The sequence below is a fragment of the Pelmatolapia mariae genome, linkage group LG17 (genome assembly GCF_036321145.2).
Source record: "Pelmatolapia mariae isolate MD_Pm_ZW linkage group LG17, Pm_UMD_F_2, whole genome shotgun sequence".
Classification (NCBI taxonomy): domain Eukaryota; kingdom Metazoa; phylum Chordata; class Actinopteri; order Cichliformes; family Cichlidae; genus Pelmatolapia; species Pelmatolapia mariae.
The window spans coordinates 8,852,852-8,879,294 of NC_086242.1; the positions used below are offsets into that span (position 1 = coordinate 8,852,852).

Here is a 26,443-nt window from a genome sequence, read left to right on the forward strand (position 1 = left end):
CCAGAGGGATCTCTTTTCTGCTTACACTGGAAGCATCACTCACACACACTCATACTTGTCTTTGAAGTCAGTAATGCACTAAACAGTGCGTCCTACGTATCGCAATCTCTATAACAGAGCCTCTCTGGAGTTTTGAATTAAAGTCCCACACCGGAGGTAGATTTTATGAATGTTCCTCCTGCCGTGATGGGGCAGGTGAAATAAAGATTTGATGCTGTCAGTCCAAAACCACTGAAAATAAAAGGCTGAAACCTGTATGTTTGGCACTAACAATAAGTAGATGCAGGTTTCTCTGATCACAGTTTACCTTTTGGAGGTTTTGGATCAAAGCCTTCACAGATTAGACTTTGTGGCTTTGTGGTTCCCTGAGTCATTAGACTTGTTGAACCTGTCATGGTGGGCAACATCATGAATATCTTTTAAATTGGAAGTCCCATCTGCCGTGCCAATCACGTTGTAGCGCTGTTTAAAACAGACTAGGTGGCCCATGCAACCTGTATCATCAAAAGGATCATAGCTGATTGTTTCTGAAGCAAAATAGTTGCAGATGGGAGGAAACATAAGTGTGCAAAGGCAGCAAGCGCGGCCTAAGACATAATTAAACAATGCTTTGTTTTGGTATGGAATGCCAAGTTTTTGTAGATTTGTAAGTAAGATCATGAATGAAATGTGTGTGGCAAAGCATACAAAGACGTTTCCTGAATGTATTTATTTACGCAGGCTGCATCAGAAGTATGCTTATGGACACATTTATAGCGCAGATGTTGCAGTCTTTAGACAAGTACTCTTTACTGCCACAGATGTTGTAGCTGGTTTTATCATGAAGGCATGGTGCCATTAATCATCACAGACTCCAAGAAAACACACACACATGCAGGACACACACAGATGTAGCCAACAGACTCAGGAAGTGTAATGATTATTGTTTTGTGATGTGATGCAGGGAAGCAAAAAGTGTCTTCAGAGAGCATTCCAGCATATGTTATCAGTCCAATGTGGTGAGAAATTTTCTTCTGGAAAACCTAAAGGGAATCCCAGCCTGCCAATAGGTGTACATGTGTCTGAAATGTTGTCAAAGCAGCTTTTTAGGAAAGGGAAATGCGGTCATTCTAACATTAGACTTAAACTTCCTGATTCCCTTGTGAGAAATCGGACTTCAGTTTTCCGAGCCAAACGCAAATCCTCTATTGCAAAGACAGATACATCTGTGGTCTTCGGTGTTTTACCATAAATAAAGACCTACGCCTACACTGTGTATTCAGCTGTGACAGTAGTGTCTGTGACCAGAAGTCCATGTTTCCCTCTGGCTAATAAAAGTTCAACAAAAAGCTGAGCTACGGTGTTGGGTGAGCAGAGACCGATTTGCTTCTTCTTCTTCTTTTTTTCTCTAGCATTAGCCTTCTGGAGATAATTGTGTTTTCAGGAAGTTTCAGGAAGCTTTTATCAGGAGTCACTTTTTTCATGGCACAGATATGGCAGATAAAGCGTTAAGCACTTTCCTGCTTTAACATCTGTTAACATGGCTCTACTGATGAGACAGATGAATGAAGGAAGATACGGAGAGAAGGAGTAGGAGAGACAGCATGTCAGGAAATGTGAAAGTCATTTATCACTGCACTGGGCTCTCGCTGAATCTGCTGAAGTCATTAGTTCGGTGAACAGCTGTACCTCTTGGACTTTTCTTTTTTTTTAAAAGGACTTCATGCTTTATAGCTGCATGAGAAAATGTTTCCTTTTTGGAAACCCAATCTATTAAAAAAATCCATTATAAATATATATATTTTTTTATATTCTCGCAGATGTCATAATCTATTATTTGTAGTCTAAGTTGAATCACCTGGTTCACTTCGACAGGCCAACTTTAAATAACTTTTTTGCAGTAATATACGTGGCCACTCACCAATGCAGTGCATAGAGGTTCCTGTATTAGTATAACTAATAGTAGTTAAACACAGGAACACAGGGAGTAAATGCAGTATTTACACAGTCTCAATACAAAGAATGAAGCTATTTACATTATTTAGTAGGAGTGCAGAGCATCAATCTGGAAATTTATCTGTGTAGCCCACTCTACTATTTATGTGCTAGCACTCTGGATGATTTAAATAGATATGTGGAGTGAAGTACAGGACCGTAGACAGAGAGTTTTTCTTTTCTTTCTTGGCTTCAGATTCCATAAAATATCATGAAGCGCTTCCGCAGTCATTCCTGCAAAGCAAATATTCAATTTGTGCAAAAACACTGAACTCACTCAGAGCATGTGTTGCAAAACTTTTTTTTACTGTTTAGACAGCAGAAAGAGAAGCCATTAATTTTTTACAGTGCTGACGTGATTACAGGGGGTCCACTGTGCATAGTGAATAGGAAGCAGCCATTTTTGGCTTTTTTGGAAGCACGCCCCACTTTTGATGGGGAAAAGGTTACTTCACATGTTTATGTTAGGCAGTATTATGTGTTGCGCTAGGATGCAATAAAGTAGTTTATATATTAGGATGGGCCTTTCTCGGTTCCACATGTCATGTGAGGTCAAATGCACCTTACTTGTTAAACTGTAAATGTACCGAAAATGTTTTCATGGCAGAGAAAGAAACACAAATACGCAGTGCAATGAATGTTAGTCTATTCAGAACCCTTAGCAACAGAGTTGAGGTTATTATTAAGTGTAAAAAAGTGGAAAACCTATTAGTAACTCTGTTTACTTTATATTCATTACGGTGACCAAATCAGTGCTCCTCCCATGCTAAATTGATTGCTTCTGTGACCGTTTCACCCCAGGGTGAAAAAGTAGAAAAGTTTCCCAAAAGTTAAACAGTTAACATTGCAGTCAGGACCCTTGAAACCACAGCAACTGTTGCTCAACCTAAAATACGGTCATTTTTTTTTCTGCTAACGATCTGCCCGCTGTCTGTGAGCCACGAGATCCATAGAGAGCTATAACACTGCTATGAGTGTGGGTGTATGTGCAGCCGAGTCACCATATACAAATGACTCATTTTTGTGCTGCCTACTCAGATGTCAAATGTCCCAAGTTTTTACACAGCACTTGTTACCACTGAAATCTATGATTTACCGGCTGTAACAGCAGCTTTGAAAACAATGTCTAGGAACATAAAACTGGGTTTCTGAGCAGCATCATGAGATTTATAATGTTGGGCGGGGGGGACTGTTAAAAGATGGAAGATTTTTACTCTCATTTAACACGTCTGGATTATGTATAACATCTTACAATATCAGAAGTGATGGGGCTTACTAGAATATTTTATATACTCTAGTGTAGTTAAGTTTTCTGTTATGCATAGACACAACACTGGTTCATCCATCTAGTTGGGTGCTTTTTTTATGAGTTGAGTAGCCTGACAGACATTCTGAAAATGGTCACGTACCAAGACTGGACTAAAAATGAGCGGCCAATGTCCAAAGGAAAACCTTGAAAGCTCGTGAAAAACACAGAAGAACTATTGCTCAAGAGCACTTTAACAACTAAAAGATAGTCTGGGTCCTTGGAAGCAAAATATAAAGAACTCAAACTGTTCTTATAACAGTGGCCAAGGACTTTACTAAGACACTGTAGATAAATGGGCATTAACGTCACTCCATGGCCCTAAAACCAATATAATCACAGTGGCCAATATAATCACAGTGCTCTGTGTAATCTGAGGGGGGAGGTGTCTACTTATCCCTCCTTCTCCTGCTGGGTGAAGATGTTTGGCCTTAGGTCTTCAGTACTCTTGGGGGCTGCGGGTGGCCCGGTTTTCCCTGATCCATCTCTGTCTGCTTCTGGCTCCCGGGCTTCGTTTTTGTGGCTTCTCACCATCATTTTCAAGTACATTCGTGACAAAGACACATACACATACATACACTCACACTCGACACTCTCTCTCTCTGTCTCTGTCTCTCTCTCACATTCACACACACACTCACACACACACACACACACACACACACACACACACACACACACACACACACGTATATTGTTGATTTATGTACCTGTGTATTTTCAAAAGTTTGTGTTCCAGGTGTTGTATGTCTATTTTTCTTACAGATGTGGCAGTTGGAGATACATTGTGCATTTCTATTTGTACTCTATCCTTTTATTACAGTGGCTTGCAAAAGTATTCGGCCCCCTTGAACTTTCCCACATTTTGTCATTACAGCCACAAACATGAATCAATTTTATTGGAATTCCACGTGAAAGACCAATACAAAGTGGTGTACACGTGAGAAGTGGAACGAAAATCATACATGATTCCAAACATTTTTTTACAAATAAATAACTGCAAAGTGGGGTGTGCGTAATTATTCAGCCCCCTTTAGTCTGAGTGCAGTCAGTTGCCCATAGACATTGCCTGATGAGTGCTAATGACTAAATAGAGTGCACCTGTGTGCAATCTAATGTCAGTACAAATACAGCTGCTCTGTGACGGCCTCAGAGGTTGTCTAAGAGAATATTGGGAGCAACAACACCATGAAGTCCAAAGAACACACCAGACAGGTCAGGGATAAAGTTATTGAGAAATTTAAAGCAGGCTTAGGCTACAAAAAGATTTCTCAAGCCTTGAACATCCCACGGAGCACTGTTCAAGCGATCATTCAGAAATGGAAGGAGTATGGCACAACTGTAAACCTACCAAGACAAGGCCGTCCACCTAAACTCACAGGCCGAACAAGGAGAGCGCTGATCAGAAATGCAGCCAAGAGGCCCATGGTGACTCTGGACGAGCTGCAGAAATCTACAGCTCAGGTGGGGGAATCTGTTCATAGGACAACTATTAGTCGTGCACTGCATAAAGTTGGCCTTTATGGAAGAGTGGCAAGAAGAAAGCCATTGTTAACAGAAAACCATAAGAAGCCCCGTTTGCAGTTTGCCACAAGCCATGTGGGGGACACAGCAAACATGTGGAAAAAGGTGCTCTGGTCAGATGAGACCAAAATGGAACTTTTTGGCCAAAATGCAAACCGCTATGTGTGGTGAAAAACTAACACTGCACATCACTCTGAACACACCATCCCCACTGTCAAATATGGTGGTGGCAGCATCATGCTCTGGGGGTGCTTCTCTTCAGCAGGGACAGGGAAGCTGGTCAGAGTTGATGGGAAGATGGATGGAGCCAAATACAGGGCAATCTTGGAAGAAAACCTCTTGGAGTCTGCAAAAGACTTGAGACTGGGGCGGAGGTTCACCTTCCAGCAGGACAACGACCCTGAACATAAAGCCAGGGCAACAATGGAATGGTTTAAAACAAAACATATCCATGTGTTAGAATGGCCCAGTCAAAGTCCAGATCTAAATCCAATCGAGAATCTGTGGCAAGATCTGAAAACTGCTGTTCACAAACGCTGTCCATCTAATCTGACTGAGCTGGAGCTGTTTTGCAAAGAAGAATGGGCAAGGATTTCAGTCGCTAGATGTGCAAAGCTTGTAGAGACATACCCTAAAAGACTGGCAGCTGTAGTTGCAGCAAAAGGTGGTTCTACAAAGTATTGACTCCTTCCCCATCATCCTCACCTATAACATCTCAGTTTCTGGCTTCAATCCTCAACACGTTGGTAGGCAGCTCTAAACACCACATCCAGAAGACATTAGATTTTGTTGAGAAGGGATGTTATTACATCTTTCGTTACTTGTGTTCCATTCACTGAAGCAGTGGACGCAGCTCGTAAGAAATTACAGAATGACCTCAACTTCAACAACAGGACCACTCTCAACACTGACCAAGTGTGTTTGCTTTTGGAACTGTCTTCTTTCCACATTTTTCACAAAAACGGGTCAGTACAAAAAACAGAAAAAAACATGGGCAAAAAAAATGGGTGCGCAATGGGTTCCCCAGTTTCACCCACTGTGGCCAACTTGTTCATGGAAGAAGTGGAAAAGAGGGCTCTGTTGTCCTACCCTGGAACACCATCAAGTCATTGGTTCAGGTATGTGGATGACACCTGGGTGAAAATCAAATCTGACGATGTACCACAGTTCACTGGTCACGTTAACTCAGTGGACCAACACATCAAGTTAGCCTTCTTAGACTTAGATTCAAAAGTTGATGTGTAACATAAACCAACGCATACATATCAGCATTTAAGATTTGTTAGTATTTAAGCCACAGAGACACTGTGTCTCTGTGGCTTTCAAACACCAAATACTCTGTGCCAAAAATTGGTCCACCCCAAGGATCTGGTCCCCCACAGAGTAACGGGGAAAACCCCACAACCTCTGGTGAAGTGCATGGCAAAACACAGAAGAGCTAACTCGTCAGACCAAGACTCCACACTCTATTCACACCTACAGGTTAGTTGAAGAAATCAAGGAGGCCGTTTACTGGAAAAGGGAAAGACCATCTCTGAATTGAAGGAGGGGGCCTAAGGGTACATCTTTCGCCATCTTACAATGCTGTGATTGCAGCCATTCCACAACCCTGTGTGAATGGCCATTGATCAGTGGTCTTTGATCAGTGGTTGTTGTTGGTCATGACAATTTCCATATTAGTAGTCAAGAAACTGACCTCAGTCGTGCTAGTTTCAGTCATTATGCAAATACACTCTTTATAAGGTTGGAGAAACGTGCAGTCAGTTGAGACTGAAGAAGTCACTTGGATGAGTGACATTTCTTCCGCTGAAATGCTACATCCAGATGAACAGAATCCAGCATTTGGAGATTTTCTTACCTGAATGATTGAGCATGCATCAAGACACTACAACAGTAGTACATTTGGGCTGAATTACAGCAAAGAAAACTCTAAGCACTTAGATTGTCAAATAGACAAAAGATTAGGGGGAAATCATGTAAGTGTAATGCTTAGATTAGATTTCACACAGCTAATACAACTATTAAATGAAAACACAAGTGCTGGAAAAGAACAAAATGAAAAGTAAATATGCAGCGTGGGCATCCTTTCAAATCAAAAGCACAAAACCATGAATTAACTGTCATGCACAACAGCTGCACTATATTAAGCAATATTCACACATCACATACAGCTTTTATGGTGCGGTGGGGTTTAGAAAGAGGCAGGATGGGGGGAATCATTACTGGGCATAAAAAAGGAAAGTTGTGGAGAGATGGATGGGATGTTCACCCTGTGAGCGAAACAGAGAAACCTTATGATGCTTCAGATAAAGAACAGATTCAAATGTCTTACTGTAGAAAAAAAATAATTAGGAAAATATGCAAAAGCTTCTTCAGGCCCTTACAACACAGAAGCTGCATTGTGTGGTTTTGGCTTGTCGATTCTCTATGAAAGACTGCTTTCTCAGGAGGATACAAGCTCACCATTGATAGATGTATTCAAATCCTCATGTGGGACTTGGTCAGAATAATGGACGCAGAAAGTGTCAGAGTTTCAGTGTGTGTTAAACAGTGTGTTAAATTAAATGGATGATGAGAGGACAACAAAAAGAAGATAGAAGAGCAACTGGAGAGGCTACATGAAAGTAACCACGAGGGATCTGCACAAATTCAGAAATTGCCATCTCTGTCTTTTTGAGGGCAACACTGGGGTCACTATGACAACAGTCTCATAGTGACAGCTTAATGCAAAGACAGAACCAGATGTGAAAACCTGGGTGAGAACTTGGACTATATTTGCAAAGTTTAGAGCGCACATGTAGTGCTGTGATAAAGTAATTGCCCCTAAACCTAAAAACTGGTTGCGCCAGTCCTTGTTAATCAAGTGTTTGCAATGACTGGCAGTGAGTCTTTCACATCACTGTGGAGGAATTCTGGCCCACAGGAACGACCTGTTGAAAGTCATGCAACAGCATCTCAAATGCATTTAAGTTTGCACTTTGACTCGGCCAATCCAAAATGTTCATTTTGTTTTTGGGTCAGAAAAGGTGGATCAGAAAAACAAAGAAAGCCTTTAACATGACCCACATGTTAGACGCTGCAAAGCCTCAAAAACCCTCCAATGTGGCTGAATTAAAACAATTCTGCAAAAACGAGTGGGCCAAAATTCCTCCACAGAGATGTCAAAGACTCATTGGCTTCATTGCAATTTTTTTTTTCTTTTATTCAGGTAGTCTTTGTCTAATATTAATATTTATTTGATGATGTGAAAAATCCTACGAAATTCACACAAAAAGAAAAAAGAAAAGAAAAGAAGAAGAAGTCAGGAAGGGGCAAATACTTTTTCATAGTACTGCAAAAGTTTAACTCATCAAATGTCACATTACATGATGGGTAATAACAAGAACAAGCCTAAAATACTGTGTGATAAGATAAAGAAAAATGTCCAAATCTGCCTTCACACAAAAACCTGTACATGTATGATATATATGAAACCTTACTTTTTAATCCTAAATTTTCCACTACTGAGCAAGAGTTTGAAAAAGGAGAAGAGAGTGTACGCCTTTCCGCCCACCGAGGCTCAGACAGCCAGTGTAGAAATTGCTAATAAAACAAACACATCTCTGCTTGCCGCCTGCTTATAACCCAAACATAATTCAACAAAAAAACTCTTGCGCCTAATTTCAGTGAACAAATAAGCATGACTGTGTCCCGAAGAGCGCTGAGCAAAGCTAATAAATGTGCCTTTTCATATGAAGTACTCCTCTCACAGCAGTTTATTTGTTTGCAACAAAGAAGCGGCTAAGTTTAGCAAAGCACCTGAAATTGGTTGGATTCAAACAAATAAACACTTTCTGATTCAGAAACAATGAAATTGTTCTTTGTCAGAGTTTATTTCATTCCTACATTTAGTTTGATTAAAGCTGATCATTTTTCTGCTATTGCACTAATAATAAACATCTCAGTGTTTTTCTATAATGTCTTTTTAACTCTGACTAAAAGTTATATCAATATACTAAAGCTAGAATGATACACGGGGTCAAAGTCACATTCCAGAACAACATTCCCTCAATTAGAGAAAATTTATTAAATCTGATTGACAGGTTAGTGAAAACAACTGTTAAATGCCATAAATTTCCTTGTACTGCACCTTGGCTTTGCTTTCAGTGATGTCCTTGAGATACTTTGTCAGTGATAAGAAAATAATCACATCCTACTGCCTACATGGCTTCTTCTTTATGTTGCGTTTATGGCTTAAATGTAAAGTTGGGCTCGTGCTACTCAGCATTTAGTTAGTGGTATAGAAGAGGAGTGAATATGAACGGAGTACTTTTTAAAAGTTGTAGTTAATTTGCAAAAAAATGCAACTTTTCTAACAGGCAAACAAACATGTAGTATAAAGATTACTATGTTTCACCAGCTCAGTACATGGTAATATTTTCTTATTTTCACCACATTTCCAAGAATAAAGCTTGGATGTAAGATGATTTTTGTGTGGTTTTACTAACCACAACTTCCCCAACCAGTATATAATGCTCACCGTCCAAAAAAAGTATTTTTCCCCCCATTTCACAGTTAATAAAAAACCATTTGAACATAACAAACTCTGTAAATGAGTTTTTTAATAAGGTGCTTTTAGTCCAAGATTTTCTGCACAAACCTTCACACCAGTCCTTCTAAAACATCTGGACAAACCAGCAGCCTCATAGCAATGCTGCTAATAGGTAACCTCTGCTGACCCAACCGAGACCTACATATGTCAACTTATATTATAGTGGCATCCAAGTTGTGTCTTCTTGCCTCAGATTTAAAGCCAAGAAGACACAGATTTAAAGAATAGGTCACAATGTATAGATAAAGATATAGAGATACAGAACTTGACAATCTCTCACCTTTGTTGCTGCAGTCCAGCAGCGGTTTGGGAAACATGTATGTGCGGCACATGGAGGTGGCATCTGGCTTCCTTATTTTTGGCGGAGGCTTTGGCCGTTCTACAACTCCATGTTCTGGCCCCTTGTCTTCCTCACACAGCGAGTCTACATTCAACTTTTTCAGTTTTTGACCCTTCAGTGAAAAAGGCTCTGCACATATGGCGTAATTGCCCAGGTTGCGGTTGCCTGGCAGCTGCAGTTTTCTGATCAAGCTTTCCAAGGGACACAGGCAGCTCCACGGGTTGTCATAGAGACGGAGATAAGTAAGGCGGGGTAGGGGGAGCAGGACCTCCTCGGAGGCTGTTGTCATTTGGTTGTGCTGGAGGAGCAGGGTTTTGAGCTGGGAGAGGCCACTGAACGCATCATCCTCCACCCTGGAGATGCGGTTCTGCTGGAGATCCAAGCTCTTCAGCTGGGTGAACTGAGCAAACATGTTGTCCCTCAAAACCTGAAAGGAGAGATGTACTCGAGTTGTTTTATTTGCATTTCTGGACAATATGGTAGCATTCACCATCAGCTTACTTGTGCATTACTCTTATCTTTACTGTACTAAAAAACTTCAATCATCTGCAGTTTGCAGCTTGTAGGAATTTAGCCTCCTACAGCTATTTGACCCATGTTATACCACAGATTCTATATAAAAGATGGCCATAACTACTGTGGCATTACCCACTGGTGTATGGGCAACTGTGTCAGAGCCTGAAGTTTAAAATTCCCATATTGCTGGAGCCAGATGTCAGACATTTGGAAAATACAGTGGTCCACTATGTTAAGATTACCATTTCTGAACAGCAAGAGTAAACCCAAAGTGCTGCAAGTGGTGAAAGACCCAGCATGGGTCAGTTTTCTCTATCCGTAATTCCAAGTATCTAACTTTTCAAATTACATATTTTTAGTGTAAAAAATAAATGTTAAAGATGTTTTAAATTATAAAATATATCCTGTTTAAATCCAAAACAAAGTGCCGAAGACACAAATAAAAATAAAACAAGATCCGGTTTCCTTCCCGCATAAGTTATACCTGTTTTCATTGCTTTCATCAGTGTCTATTGCTCAGTCATTTCCACTTATTAACCTGCAGGCTAACATTTTCAGTTCTCTCAACACCTGCGGCATAAACATCCTGTACTTGCTCAGACATGCAAAAAACTGCACACATAAGGAAGAAAAATCTGTCTTTGATCTTGCTCCCAAATAACTGGTGCACAGATGCTCATGGCATCAACAAGCCATCTGAAGCATTGAGAGTAAGAGATTATGGATACTTAACTCAGGCTTAATTGCTGCAAAGAACCCAATTTCTTGCAAAAAAAAAAAAATTATCTCCAGTCCGCTGTAATTAACATCAGTTGTTATTTCTGCACCAGGTGAACAGAAATCTGCCTGTAAATACCTGAATCCTATTTCTCGCCAGCAGTAGGTGGTGGATATCTTTGGGCCAGTCCTGCATCACAGTGGTCAGCTGCCTATCCTGGCAGTCAAGGTATTTTTCTCCTGACTCCATGTATTCCAAGCACACCTCAGTTTGACGCCTCATGACGCCAGGCCTGCCTCTACCCCGTACATGGCCCCTTGCACCCCTCTCCACAGCCTTTGACCGACGGCCTCTCCGGGGTTCCGCTGATCCAAGGAGTAGCAAGAGCAGGAGGGAAACAAGGAGACGCATGACAGGAGAGGAGAGGAGAGGATGGAGCCTGGCAATCAGGTCAGTTTCGGAAGTTGGATGAGGAAGGGATACAGGTCAGTCACGGCTGGTGGCACAAACAGAGGAAGAGAGGGAGAGAAGAAAATGAGTTTTCAAAGGTCTTCAGTGGAAACTTCTCACAAAATCCTAAAAGATTTGCAAGAGAGTCCCTAATAAGACCCTGCATCTTGGGCCTTACTGTGTGGAGTTTGGATGTTCTCCTGGTACATGTGCAGGTTTTCCTCAGTACTCTTTATACCAGGGATTTGAGGATTACCTGAACCCATTTGCTGAGAATCACACTTATTTTTAATTTTTTGTCAGAAGCCACTACTTAAATCTTCATGAGCACTTTGCATTGAATGCTTTTATAGAATACAAAACCTAAAAATGTCAGTGTTTGACATCACATTATTGTGTGCATTTATGTGCAAGATAAAGGAGAAGTTGACACAGATAAAGAGAATCTGTTTTATTAAAGCATATCTGTCCCGGTGGCAACAACTAAAGCAGTAATGCTGAACATGTTGAAAGAGTTAGTGGAAAAGCTGAGCGATTGTGGAGTGGGCAGAAATGGGGTGTGGGGGTGGAAAAGGGGGTTTTGAGAAAAAATGAAAAGACATTTCACGAGGTTGATGTGTGTTCATAACAGTTTTCTTTTCTTTTTTTCAGTTTTCTTTGTTTTCTGCCTCCAGCCAAACAAAGCTGTATTTTCAAGATTTTTTTAAACATATTTTTTCTCCTTATAATATAGGAATTGTTTATGTTGTAGAGTAGAGGGTGATGGGGTGTATGTATTGCATTTGAAATCATTTAGTTTCATGTGTTTAGAGCTCATGTGTTTAGAGCTTGGTGTCTTTTATCTAAGACACCAAGAGTGCTCAATACAGTAACAAGTGTGTTATGTATATATATTTGCCACCTGTACGAGTGTCAGTGTACGTGTTAGTTGGATAGTTTGACAGTACAATATATGTTTCATTATCTGTGAGGTTCCCAGAAAACCAGTGAAGATCATCCAGAACCACAGAAACCTGGCCTGGATGTAGTACTGCACATAAAAAACCATGTAAAGCCACAAGTTTGCGGTTTGTTTACACACCATTTACTATATAGATCAAACCACCAAAATGTGGCGTGTTAATTAGTGAACTTAAAAGGTAATGTAAGCAGTTTTGGGTTTAAAAAAAAATAAAAATATCAGGGCACATGCAGGCAAGCTGTTTCTACTGGTTTCCAGTCATTTTGCTAAGCAAACAAGGCTGATTGTAGTTTCATATTTACAGCAGCCTACCAAATTTCCCAAATAAACCATTTCTTTTAAAACCACATAGAGCCTGTATGTCTGTTTCTTGGTCTGCTGTTCTTGCCATTTGCACTGCCAAACTCCAACACTGTCATCAGGTACAAATATGAATATGTCAAGACTGCAAATATTATTATTTATTGCCTAATAATGATGGTAATTGTCTTTTTTTTTACTCTACAGTCGGTTGTTCTCACAGCCTGCTGGCTATGTTAATATGCGCATGTGTATGGGTGTGCACATTTCATGCCAAAATATATGAGTCATGAATCCCTTGTGTTATCAGAGCCAAAAAGAAAAAAAGAGGGGAAGGCCCACAGGTCTGCCAACGTGCACCGCGCACACACATACAGACACACGTGTGTGCTGACTAAGGCCAACTGTACCAAACCGCAGCTCTCTTACCGTCTTTCAGACTCATACAGTGGAACAAGCCTGTCAATGCAGATGGTGTCGCTCCATTGTGAAGAACAGACAGGGCATGATAGCTAGCTACAAGCAAAAACAGCTGAGAATGTATCTGGGGAAATACTTTGCACTTCACTGAGAAATCTTCTGTCCATCTACAAATGAGCTCTAATCAAATGAAGCAAACATAAACCTTCAGTTTCTTTCACTGAAGCCATCATATGCAGCAATTCCTTTCCAGCGAGCTGTCTCTCCAAACCCAAGAAGAACTTAATGAATTGGTCTTCTAAGTCACTACCTATCATTATCTGCCTAACTGTGCCTGTCTTTCTTCTTTCTCTGTATTTATGTGCCGGTGTGCAAGCAAGAGAACATGTTATAGATCCTGTGTTAAATGTTTATGAAGCTGATGAGTGGCATGTTTTAACACAATGAGAGACTTGTGCCACGTATAAAGTCCAGACTAGACTAGACTCAGGTTGAAAGCACAGAGAGACTTGTTGAGGAGATCCAGACACATCCCCTGTGTATCACTATTTAAGTATTTGCCAATGTAAGTGCTTTCAGTTTAAGCCATTTAAACTGGCATAATAATAATAATTATATTATATTATATAAATGACCTCTTCTTACAACCAAGCTATGCAGAAGAGCATCACTGAACCTAGAAGCAAACATGCTACAGCAGCAAAAGATCACACTGGGTGCCGTTCATGTCCACTAAGAACAGAAAACTGAGGCTACAGTTCACACTGACTTGCTCAAAATTAGACAAGAGATGATTGGAAAAATGTTGGCTTGTCTCATGAGTATCAATTTCTGCTGTGACATTGTTGGCTGAGTTAAAATTTGGCATAAACAACATGAAATCATGGATCCACCCTGCCTTGAATCAATAGTTCAGGCTGCTGGTGGGGTAATGGTGTGGAAGATATTTTCTTGGTGCATTTGAGCCCCATAAAATACTGAGAATGATTCAAACACCACAGCCTGAGTATTGTTGCTGACCATGTCTAGCCCTTTATGTCCACAGTGTACTGATCTTGTGATGGCTACTTTGACCAGGATAACAAGCCATGTCACAATAGAGCACCTTTGGGCTGTGGTGGAATGGAAGATTTGCATAACAGATGTGAAGTTGACAAATCTGCAGGAACTGCAGATGCTATCATGTCAGTATGGACCAAAATCTATATAGAATATTTCCAGAAGCTTTTGAATATATGCCATGAAGAAAAGGGGGTCAAACCCACTAGTGATGTATACCTACCCATTTATACATATAAGTGTGGTGCTGGTCTATCTCTCTTTTATCTAGCTAGCTAGCTAGGTGGTTATCAAGCTTCTAGACAACTGTTGGCATAGTCACTCTACATTATCCAGCACACATTCCAGCTGTGACCATAATAAACCCACTCAGGCTAAACCCGTCCCTTTGGTTAGCCCCATGGCCACAGCAGACTAGTTTAGTCCTTCCACTCTGGTATTATTTCCCACTCCAGCTACCACTGGTCAGTGTATGCCAACCCAAAGCGGTCAAAGAAAAAGAAAAAAAACTATCTCCCTCCATCTTAGAACATCTACAGAAGGCCCATTTATCCTCAGGGGCGTCTCTAAATATCACACAGACTGTTTTCCTGCCACTATAACATCTGTCCTGAACAAGAATAGAGTTTGGTCTAGACATAAAATGTGGTAGCAACTAGTCCTTGCGTTTTGACTACGTGAAAATAAACCTGTGCAAAGAATTCGAATCCATTCTTGTGCCTCAGAGACCTTAATCATAGTTCATTTTTTTGTTCATAATTTTTGTGTGGATAGTGTCATGTCTGTGCCCAGTCTGGAACACAGTTTTATCCACAAGTTCAGCAAAAGTCCTGCCTGCTAGCAAGAGTGACATTTAATTGTCTCCGGGTTACTTTACAATGGTAGAGATACAGCATGTTCTTTGAGGGGTTTTTTTTTTTCTTGTTACTAATTACTTTTTTGCATTTCTGGCTCAGTTGTGAGGAATTTATTTTTCAAAGAAACCAATAACTTTTTAACAAGACAATTGATGCATGCAGTCTTAAGATAAGCAAAAGAGCTTGAAGTTGTCGACACAAATGAAAACAAACCACTGAATAAATACCTAAGCCTGAGGAATTTGTTTTGGGGATAGTTTGCAGAGAGTGTTAACTTAGAAATGATCTAACTGAATATATTGTCTCCCTGCTGAACCAGCTTTAATGTGCCTTGTCCAAAGTGCTATTATTTTTAACCCTATGTCATTTTATGAGCAAAGCTTGGTGTAACACATCAAATAGTAACAGATTATAACATTCATATTACATTCATACATCTGTAAACGCACGACCATTCCTAACTTCAGTATTGGCATTAGAGTTACTACTCAAACAGTGAGATTACTTGTGTTGTAGTCTCAGTTTTTAAGCATTCTCTGATTATATACAAAAAGCATGTGATGGACATGAAAATCAAATTGGATTTTAATTTTCATTGCAACAATTGCCCGATTTTAGTTCACGCATGAGATAGGACGTTGTTAGAGGGTGTGGAGATTTGCACATATGAATCGTAAAATATTTCACATAACCCTGCCCAGAGGCAGCTCTGTTCTGTTGAGAACACAACATCAAATGCCTTCAAGCACCTACCAAAGTAACGTGTTATAATAAAGCAATAAGTGAAAGATCTCCAGACCCAAGCTGAGTGTATACTGACCCCAACTAAGCACCAATTAAAAGTAGCTTGATTTTTTGGACAGGGATTAAGGCAGAAAACGTCATCCATTTCTACAGTAATCTCTCTTACATTTTTCTGTGAAGTGCTCTTCAGGTTGGTTTTTACCAATTATGCTACACTGACCAATCACTTTGTCAGGTACACCTGTCGAATTGGCTTTTTAACACAAATTACTAACCAGCCAATCACACAGGAGGAACTGAATGCATTTAGGTATGTAGACAAGGTCTAGCTGGCCTGCCGACATTCAAACCAAGGATGAGAATGGGGAAAAAAAGGAGATTTAAGTGGCTTTGAACGTGGCATTCTTGTTAGCGCCAGACAGGCATGTCAGAAACTGCTGATTTGTGGATATCCCCACACAATCTTCTCTAGAGTTTACAGAAAATGGCCCAAAAAACAGGGAAAATATGCAGTAAGTGGCAGAAAAAGTGCCTTGTTGATTTCAGAGGAGAACTATCACTCTTATAGGAAGTTAACAGTAACTCAAAAAATGTACGAACTGGTTTGTTGACCATGACATTGGGTTCACTGTACTCAGATGGTCTGACACAGTTATCAGGTCTCAATCCAGTAGAGTACCATTGGGATGCGGTGGAAGATTTGAATAACAGGTGTGCAGCTGACAAATCTGCAAAAACTGTGTGATACTAACATGTCAACATGGACCAAAATCTCTGCAGAATGTTTTCAGCACCTTGTTGAAGCGATGCCATGAAGAGTTGAAGTGCGTCCAACGACTAAAGGATACTAGCAAATTGAGTGTCTTGTGATTATATCTTTAAATACAACATCTTCTGTATGCAGACAAAATAAGGTATTAGGGATTTGTTTTCATATGTGAGTATTTGTATGATTACTCTCAAGGAATTTCTAGTAGTGTAATAGTAACGTAATAAAAGTTTACTGCATTGCAATAAAAATGGATATTGTGCAAAAAACGAAAAGATACAAGTGATTCGTTGACTGTATGTACAGTAGTACCCATACTGCACAAAACATACACATAATTTAGGGCTGTGAGTACTGGATAATAAAGCAGATAGTAAAGTACGCATGCAACAGGCACCCGTAGACATATGCCTGACCATGCTCTGTTTTTGAGTGTCTGTGTATGTTTCCTGAATTGTCTGTGTGGGCTCAAATGGGCCATTTGGGCTCAGTAGACCAGAGCAGACAGGTTGGCCTCTAACACCATCGCATACCACCTACATCAGGAAGAGGGAGTTAGAGAAGAAGAGGCACTGACTGCAGTTTGGACAAATACAGATGGTGGCTGCTCGTTTATTCAAAAACCAGATGCAAAAGATGTTTCAGACTAAATAGAAACCGCAGGAAGAAAGTGCAAGTCCCAAAGGCAAAATTAAAGTTACCAAAAAAAGTGACATCAGCTAAAGGGAAATTCCTGCTGGCAAAGAGGAGATATTTTTTGTTTGGTTTTAAGTGTCACTGTTTTTGTTAAGCCAAGAGCAAAGAAGAAAGCCTTTTGGTTAAACCCTGGCCAGCTGGGGGAAAACTGCAACAGCAAAAGGTACCCGTGTAATAGATCTAGTCAGATTATATCTGTGGGTCAAAGCACAGACCACCAGTGGCCTCTCGATGACTGCAGGGATATTACATAATCAGGATAGAGCGCTGTTGCTGGTTTACAAATGACAAAAAGAAAAGTCAAAAGCACAGCAATGACTTCCAGGCTGATGATGAAGCAGGGCATACCTAAAAAGCTAAAAAAAAAAAAAAAAAAAACCTGAAAATTGTAGTGATTAGTGGAACAGTATATCGCCAGCAAAGCCTTCAGACTGCACAGTGGCTACCTGCACTGGTCGACCACAGAGGATCTTGGTGCTCCAGTAACAGTGGACTTGGTATGGAAAGAGTTCAGACCGCCAGGGGAAACAGTTCAGAAACACAAGGGCCACTGTGTTAGAGAGAGAAGTGAGAACAAGAAGGGGAGGCTGTAAAAACAAGAATGAGGTTTTCCTGCTTAGCTACTAATACGAAATGTAAAAATTCCATCCAAGTCACATGCACACGGAAGCCATCAATTGGTAAGTCAGACAGTTAACAAGAGAAGAAAAAAAAGACAGAAAATTGGAGCGCATGGACAAGGAGTGAGCTTATATGTGATAGGTGACTTTTCTTCTTTAATACACTGGAAAGCCTCCCAATACAGTGACCTTGCTTTGTTTCCTTTGGGTTAACTCTCCCTCTTGCATGTGTGCCCAAGTGCAACTGTTTAACAGACCTGCCGACAAGCTACTCTAAACAGACAGAGATGGAGACAGGGAAATAATAAAAGTGCAGACAGTGGGAATGTATAGAAAACAGAAGTGGGAGGGAAGTCTAATAATAAACCCATAATGCTAAAGGAGAGGATTAGACAGTAACAGAGACAGACATGCTGCGCATGTAGAAAGCATTCAAGAGAGAACCCTCACACGTCCCTGAGAGCCTAATTGAAACCATACAAGTTCATTTCTGCAGTGGAGGAAAACTGAGAGTGCTCTGAAAGAAATGTTTGGAGACAGAAAATGAACGCTTGAGTGTTTCGGAGAGGGTCAGAGGTGCCCCCGCTCACAAAAACAAACAGCAGAAGGAGGACTTTTCTGACAGAAACGAGCCATTTTGCCTGTCTTTGTGTCTTCCCCCTGCAAGACCCACGAGGAACAGCTTTCTAGAACACTTTGAAATCCAAACACGTGCAAAAGCATGTCCAAAATCAGCAGTTGGTCCCCTTTGAGAGAGGCCAGCGTCCAGCTGCATCTGTGCAACTCCTGTATGGGAAAAATGGTCAGCTTTAAGTAAAGATTATGGAGTCATTACCCTACCACCACCACCCATCCTAAAAAACAAAGAGCAGGGGAGGTGCTTTATCTTATAATTATGCAATATTTTGCGGTGTTTGGTAACATAGTATGTCCTCAACCTTCAGTGTCTACTTTTTTAAAAGGGAGTTCAAAAGCTGACACAAGATGTTTAACAGAGTTCAAACGCATGCACAATGCCTTCCCCCACCACCCAGCTTTGGTTTGGTGCCAGACACATCTGAGCGGTAAAGACAAACAGAGTTCTCCCACTCGTGTTCTTACCCCAGCGTGCTCTTTTTAAATGTAACTGCAACAAGACTGAGAAGGAAGACGTTTTACTAAAAGGCACTGATGCACTTTGTAATCAGAGTAAACCTGCAAGTTTACCAAGTTTCTCTTCTCTCCTTTTCTCCCTGAAGAATTTCAGGGTGAAACCACATGCTGCTCCCACTTCCCAAGCATACGTTTGGAATTTCAGTTAAAAGAGGGCATGTAAATCTGTGTGTGCATATTGCTGCAAGGACATGCACAAATATAATCAAATATAAGCAACCTGCGAGAAAACAGCACAATCTGTGCAGCAGTGTGTGGATCCTTTAGAATATTCTAACATCAAACTTTTTGAAAATGTTTTTTGCCATTTCTTGAAATCTCTTGCAGTGCTTCTTCATTTTCAACGAGATAGAGAACCGGCTGCACTCAATGAACATGAAGTTGCACACAACAGGAGGGTTATAAGGGCGTGGCTATCTATAATTTCTTCCTTACAGTGCAAAGAGTGTCCAAGAAAAGAAATTCACCTCTTTCCCTGGCAGAAGTGGTGCTCGGCTCAATCTGTCGCAGCAGTGTGAGCGGGACCACCAGCCAGTTACATAACATAAGAAGGAAGCATCTGAAACAAGAACTTGGATGTTTCGCTCCTGATTTCAAAATTAATCTCTGGCGACAATGATCCCCATCCGCCCACACACACATTTTAAAATAAACTTGGCACCTCTTCAGCACTTCCAGCTAAAAATTTCATAGTGGAAAGAATGCTTACTTCAGCAATTCAACAAATCAAGAAATACAGAGCAAGAAACAAGAGAGAGCTTTGCTGAAATTATTTTTTTTTAAAAATTCTAATCTCCTCCCTGTTTATGAGTTTTAATTGCATTTTGCATGCTCTACACACTTGTGTGTTGCTCATTTCTCCCCTTTCAAAGCTTCACATTTGTGATGAGTTGTTATTGAGTTACTGCCCGACGCTCAATCCAGAATTTCAATTTTGCTTCTGCATTTGCCAAAACTTGTCTTTGACTCTCTTACTATCAATCCTTTAGTAAGTAATGAAAACTGACAGAGTTTTTTCATTCATTGTTAGTGCACGCCTCTAAACTCCCTGTAATTTCTAAAGAACAAAGGGGTTAAAACAAAGGGGAAGTTACATATGTCTGTTAAAATTAAAAGTCAACACTTTGGTACATTTTATTGCTAAATACTCTGCAACTTTGCACCCTTGTACTTTATGATTTAACTGGTTCACTGTGGCCTTTTGTTAACACTTGGAGAATCCGATTTTGTTAAAGAAATATACTTTGAACAATCCCGAGGTTGCAAATTTTTATATATGCATGTAGAAAGGTCTGATGCACTGTTTTTTTTTCCTACCTGTGCAGGGTGAGAATCTGACCTGGGCTCATCCACTAGGACCTGCAGATCTCCAGTTGATCCTGTATCCCAGGCTCCTAATCCTGTCATGAGCGCTGCATCCAAGCCAAGAAAATCTGCCTGGCTGCCTGTAAACTTAGAGCCTGGAGTGAGGGACGAATGAGTGGCTGCGCTTGCTCGCGCTCTCTCTCGCTCTCTCTCTCACCTTCCCTCTCTCTCTCTCTCTCTCTCTCTCTCTATCTCTCTCCTTCTCTCTCTCATGAACTCCTTGCTTTTCACCCACTGAGCTAGACTGTACTGAAAGTGTGAAGAGAGAGACAGAGAGAGAGAGACTGCAAGCAATGTAAAACTGATTCTCGAAGGAGCTACAAGGCTTTGTCTGGTTTAGCAGTATGCACACACACACAGACACGTGTGGGAGGGCTCCAACCCTGCACTGATTCCGTCTCGAAGCAGTGGACTTACCCCAAGATGTGCTGCTAACTGGCCTGATAGAGAGTAAGAGAGAGCTTGTGAAGTCATGCACTCGCCCACCAATGCAAACACCAGTGTGCCAGCCTGTCTGTCTCTTTCGTTTTTCTGTTGTGCTACTCAAGGAAGAAAGAACCTTCTAGATTTACCTTAAATCTTTACAGGCTTGTTCCAAAATAACTTTGGTCCACTTCCAACATCTGCTTTAGTGGTGAAGCACTGTTTTGTTATTAGTCCTTGGAAGATGTTACATACATCTTGCAAGCAGAGCGTGTGGTTTCACAAGGTTTTGCAAACAGTTTGCCACTAAACACCTGGATTGCATCAATTTAGGATACAACAGCACAAGAGAAGTAACCAGAGCTCATTTGGATTTTTATACTATGTCGTCACAGTATGGGTTTAAGTATCAGCACCTTAACATTTGTGCTTTGTACTCCCCGTAAATCATTGCCATTACATTTGGCTGATGTTCATGCACCGATTAATCTGTCATATTTGATTGCTTGTTGCAAAGAACCATGTCAGAAATTGTCTTTGGAAACTATTTGACAAAGGGCAGGTGCTTTCACAAACAGATGACTGAATGGATCTTCTATTTTTAACCAATCAGCAATGAAACATTGGGTGCAGAGAGCATCAAAGAAGAAAAACAAGCTGCAATCTAAGAATTCAAGAAAATTAACAAGCAGTTTGTGTTGTCAGCTGTGTATTTAGTATATAATCAGATGATTCTGCATTTGTCCATAAAAAGCAAGCAAGCCAATATATTCTACAGGTTGCTGAATGGCAAGAACCTGCAGCAGTTCAGAGAGCAGATTTCATGGTTCTATCAATAGCAAGTAGCTATTGATAGCTATGAAGCAGCAAAGCAGGCCCAGACCATCACACTCCCATCACCATGCTTTGCTACTGGCATGATCATCTTTTTATAAAATGCTATATTAGTTTTACACCTGATGTAATGAGACTCAAACCTTCCAAAAAGTTCAACTTTTGCCTCATTGGTCAACAGAATATTTTCTCCAAACTCTTGTGCACCCTTATTTTTGGTCAGCAATGGTTTTCTCCTTGGAAATCTGCCATGGATGTAATTTTTTCCCAGTTAATTGTTGAATCATGAACACTGACCTCAACTGAGGTAACTGAGGCCTGCAGTTCTTCAGATATTGTTCTGGGTTCTTTTGTGACCCCCTACATGAGTCATCGATGAGCTCTTGGAGTAATTTTTGTAGGCCAGCCACTCATGGGAAGATTTACCACTGTTCCAGATTTTCTCCATTTGTGGATAACAGCTCTCGTCATGGTTCACCGAAGACCTAAAACCATACAAATAGCTTTATAACCCTTTCCAGACTCATAGATGTCAATAATTTTGTCTCTCACCTGTTCTTGAATTGCATTAGATTCTCATATAATATATTTGTGGCAGTGCGTGGTCTGTGGCGCTGCATCCACAGTCATGCTGAAAAGCATTGAATTGTGGACTGGTCTGCGGTGTGTTTACTACAATATTGTTTACTGAGATCTTAATAAATAAAATCATCATTTAAAAACTGCATTTTGCATTATTATCTTATCATCTTTGTCTAACATTAACATTTGTTTGATGATCTGCAACATGTGAATGTGACACATATGCAGCAAAATAAGAAACTTACACTTCTCAAGCACAGTTCTCACATCAGCAAAAATGAAATGGCACACACACTCTGCAGTAGGGAGTTTGGAGGGTGAAGACTATTTAAACTCTAATAATACTGCAGTGGGCATCTACATTCTCAAATGCAACTTAGGACTGCAGTGGATGTACAAACAGTGTATTTTTTGCTTTAGCACTTGTCCTGTAACACAGGACTACTCGCGCATTTTTAATAATTTCTTTGATAAATGTTGACATTTTTTGTTAAATAGTAAACATATTAGCTTGACACACTTTGCAATTTGTTGCAAACATGAGTAAGAAAACAAAACAGAATAGTGTTTTGTTGATCTGTGAAGTTTAATTTAGTAGGAGACAAGTAATCCCTGATAGTCAACATACTGCTCAGCACTTCTGGTCTCTAGATCAACACTGAGTGGAACAGTTCCATATTAGGACCACCATTCTGCAGCTTCTTAAAGGGATTGTTTACTGCCAAACACTTCAAAAGGCCTGGGGGTACTTATAACAGAACACTTATTTTTAGTATGTAGGACAGCAGGTATGGGGACATGCAAAGTGTTTTTAGTTTCTCAAAAGGCTATATAACCTGCCTACTTAACAGTGGTAAATGAACATACACTGAAGCTAATTATATACACACACATGCACAAAAGCAGGCATGCAGGACAGTCAGAAAACCTTTGCCTGAGTGTGTGTTTGTTAATACCCAGGAATGAGAAGATCTGTTTGTGTGCCAGGGCAGCTGTGCTGCCAGTGGGGAGATGAAGGATGTGTGCCTTGTTAAAATGTCTCAAACATTCTTTGAGAGCCAGGTCAACCTGGGAATCCACTGCATCTATTTAAAACTTTTTTATAACCTCCAAACGGCATATAAACTTCCAAAATAATCTTTGATGAAAGCAAAATGTGTGAATATTTAATTTTATTAGACAAGGCAGCTAAAAGTTGTGTTTATACTTGGTTATAGCTCTAAAAATAAAGCAGTTCTAATAGAAGGCTTAAAAAAACAAAGCAAAACAAAGCTTATAAAATCACTCTATATATTTCTATTCTACTCTATACAGGAGTAAATGGGAACTAAAGGCTTAAATCAACGAAGAAATTCATCTAAATCAATTAATGTTTAATCTTTTTATGGCCTTTTGCTTAGCCACACAAAAACAGCTTTCTAATGAAGCTTATGTGTAAGTTCAGCAATTAAGATCTGTAATCGCTCATCTACCTGCTTTTCAGCTGCTAGTCTGTTCTTCATATTACTACCACTTTCCCACGCTGTCTAGCTCAATACTCTGCTCCAATCATCTTCTTGCGTGCCTGCTTTGAACCAATCAGCCTCTACTGCAGGGTTTAAATCTATGCTCTCTGTCATTCTCCCTTTCAGACTGTGCTTTGTGCAACTCATCTCCTACCGGAGTCTAATCTCCAAATACACTGATTTATTACATTTAATTTTTCCAAATGATCTCTCCTCATTCAAATGAAGTTAAAGCTGAATTTCATTCAGACTTTTCCCCTGTGAAATGGGGGTGTGAAAGATACACAGAGAAGCAGGAGCACTGAAAGTAATTGAACAGTTGCACAAGGACACATATTGGATGTTGTTTTCTTTGCAACAACATCAGAGATCTTGCCAAGCCTTTAGTATTGTACCACCTATGAGACACTCTTCAATAACCTGCATGTTTAGTCACTTAACTCTGCTCTCCTCTTCTCATTTTTATTGCCTGACTTTATTTGAATTTGGTTCTGTCTGTCTAACTCCCTCTGAATGTTTTTTTCTCAGAGTCCCATGCTTCTCTACCTGGCCGCAATCCATAACAGTCTGGAAGCATGCTGAAGCAACACATGTACACGCTGTTCATGCGGATGCAAGTATTTAGACAAACCAGATGACCCTGTATCTCCATCTGCTCTGGCTATAAATGTAGATCCAATTTTAATCAAAGTGCTGCACACTGAATCCCTTCTGTTACTCTCTGTCAGTGTACAGCAGTGATTCAACACACACTCCACAGGTAATTGCTCACTTCAAAGACAACAAGCATTAATAACTCCTTTGCTCTGGAAATTACGTCACCTTCTTTCCCCCCCGTCTTTATTTCCTCACTGTTTACATGCCCCTTTCCTCCTCTTTCCACTCCTTTAGGTGATTAATTTGTTTTGCGTTGTCATCTTTCAGCCGCTTCCGCTTTTCTTCTTCAGTTTTCTTCTCCTGCTTTTTTTCACCCCCCTTTTGCTTTATTGTACCTGAAGAGGAGTTTAAGGAAGTAAAAGATGCCAGAATGGTAGAATATGGCTGTTTTACTCAGTGAAATAGAGAGCAAAACACTGACTCCAAGAAATAAAAAGAGTCATTCTTATACTTTTTGCTCTCACATGGGTAATTAACTGGGTGTCTGTGACAGTGTGTTTCTCTGGATGTCATTGTGGATTAAAAATCATAACATTTCCCAAACAGACAAATGAAGGTTGGACTGAGAATAGAAGAAATAGACATCAATAAGACAATAACACAACTGCCTTCGGCTCAATGCTCTCCGATGATTAAGACATTGCTTAGCTGTAACTGCGTTTAGCGTAATATTGACCATTAATCGAGGCTAACAGGAGGGTGGAAAGGAGATATTTTGGATATATTTTCTTCATCAGCTGCTGTCACAATTTGTCATCCCGAGAGCCACGGCAGATTTGAATCACATCGTGATGAACTGTAAGTAATATTTTCTGGAATTTGGCAATGATTATTAAATAAGTGACAGTGTTGGTTTAAACCCTGGGCGGTGGATAATTCCAGACAAATATGAGCAATGTCTCCATGGCAGTATGTTGCAGCTCTCAATATAACTCTAAACCATGGTTCATCCCTAAAGTATTCCTGAGAGTAAGGTGAATAATGACTACTGACAGCATTTATGGGCTGCAGGCCTCATGCTCCTCTGTTCATTGTTTATTTGAAAAATGAATACAGTGATGTTGTGAGCCATCTAGCTCCGTAGCTCAGTTGGTATGCTATACCCAAATGGTAGGCGGCTAGCCGCTAGCTAATGCCTAGCTTTAACCACTAGCTAGAGAACACAGTGGAAGATTTAGCAGGAAAGAGCCTTATTTTGTACCGTGGATTTAGTGAAGACCAAATCCAGAGATAAAACTAGAGAATTTGTTATTCTTAATCGTAAACTATTCTAAATGTACATTCTTTTCAGTGTCTTCATTATTCGTTATTCTGTGTTCTGCCAAAAGGTCAAAAGCAATAAAAAAAATTGTAATAAAAATCAAACACATTATTTTCATAAACAACAATGTGCCTTGTATTGAATTCAAGATGATGTGTTTTTATGAACAGCACTGTGAAAAATTCTTGAGCCACCCCATTTCTTTAGATTTTGCTTGGAAAATAGGAAATAGGTGATTTATTGAAAGCATGCAAAAAGATACAGCATATAATGAAAAACCAGAGTTTGTACAATTCCAATGAGCCTGAAAATGAGCAATATTTGGTACGACCATCTTTTTCAACACAGCCTGAACTTTCTCTCTTATGTTTGGCATCATTGTCATGATGAAAAATGAAGCCACTGCCAAACAGACGCTTTCCAGATGGTATTGCATGTGGATCATGTAATACCATCTGTTGGTACTTTTCTGTGTTCATCATTCCATCATTTTTGACAAGATCCCCAATACGTATTGGGGCCTTTACAGATGGCTGTGGACACTGTTGTACCTCTCTTTTGACCTCCTCCACAAAATGTTGACACTGACTTGAACCAGAAATTTAAATTTGGATTCAATTATCCATAAGACATGTTGCCACTAATTTACTTCACTGTGTGATTCATAACTCATCCTTTCCCCCTTTTTTTTCTCTTGACAGCCAGCCTCCGACTGAGACCATTTTCTGATGAGGCTTCCGTGAACAGCAGCTGGAGCCGCTGCAGGGCCAGATGCATTTCTCAGGTTCTGTGTCAGGTCTTTGCTGGATTTTTTCCTAT

At 40.2% G+C, this 26,443-nt stretch overlaps 1 protein-coding gene across 1 annotated transcript in view; it reads right to left on the reverse strand.

Annotated features, from left to right (window-relative positions):
* lrrc17 (leucine rich repeat containing 17) overlaps window positions 1–20,670 on the reverse strand; it is a 28,848-nt gene extending 8,178 nt beyond the window's left edge. The window contains exons 1-3 of the mRNA XM_063501038.1: window positions 20,315–20,670; window positions 11,108–11,465; window positions 9,676–10,162 (exon numbers count right to left, since the gene is read on the reverse strand). Coding sequence (XP_063357108.1) covers window positions 9,676–10,162; window positions 11,108–11,380 — 760 coding nt within the window. The 5' untranslated portion in view covers window positions 11,381–11,465; window positions 20,315–20,670. The remainder of the gene's footprint in view (window positions 1–9,675; window positions 10,163–11,107; window positions 11,466–20,314) is intronic.
* Between the last annotated feature and the right edge of the window lie 5,773 nt (window positions 20,671–26,443).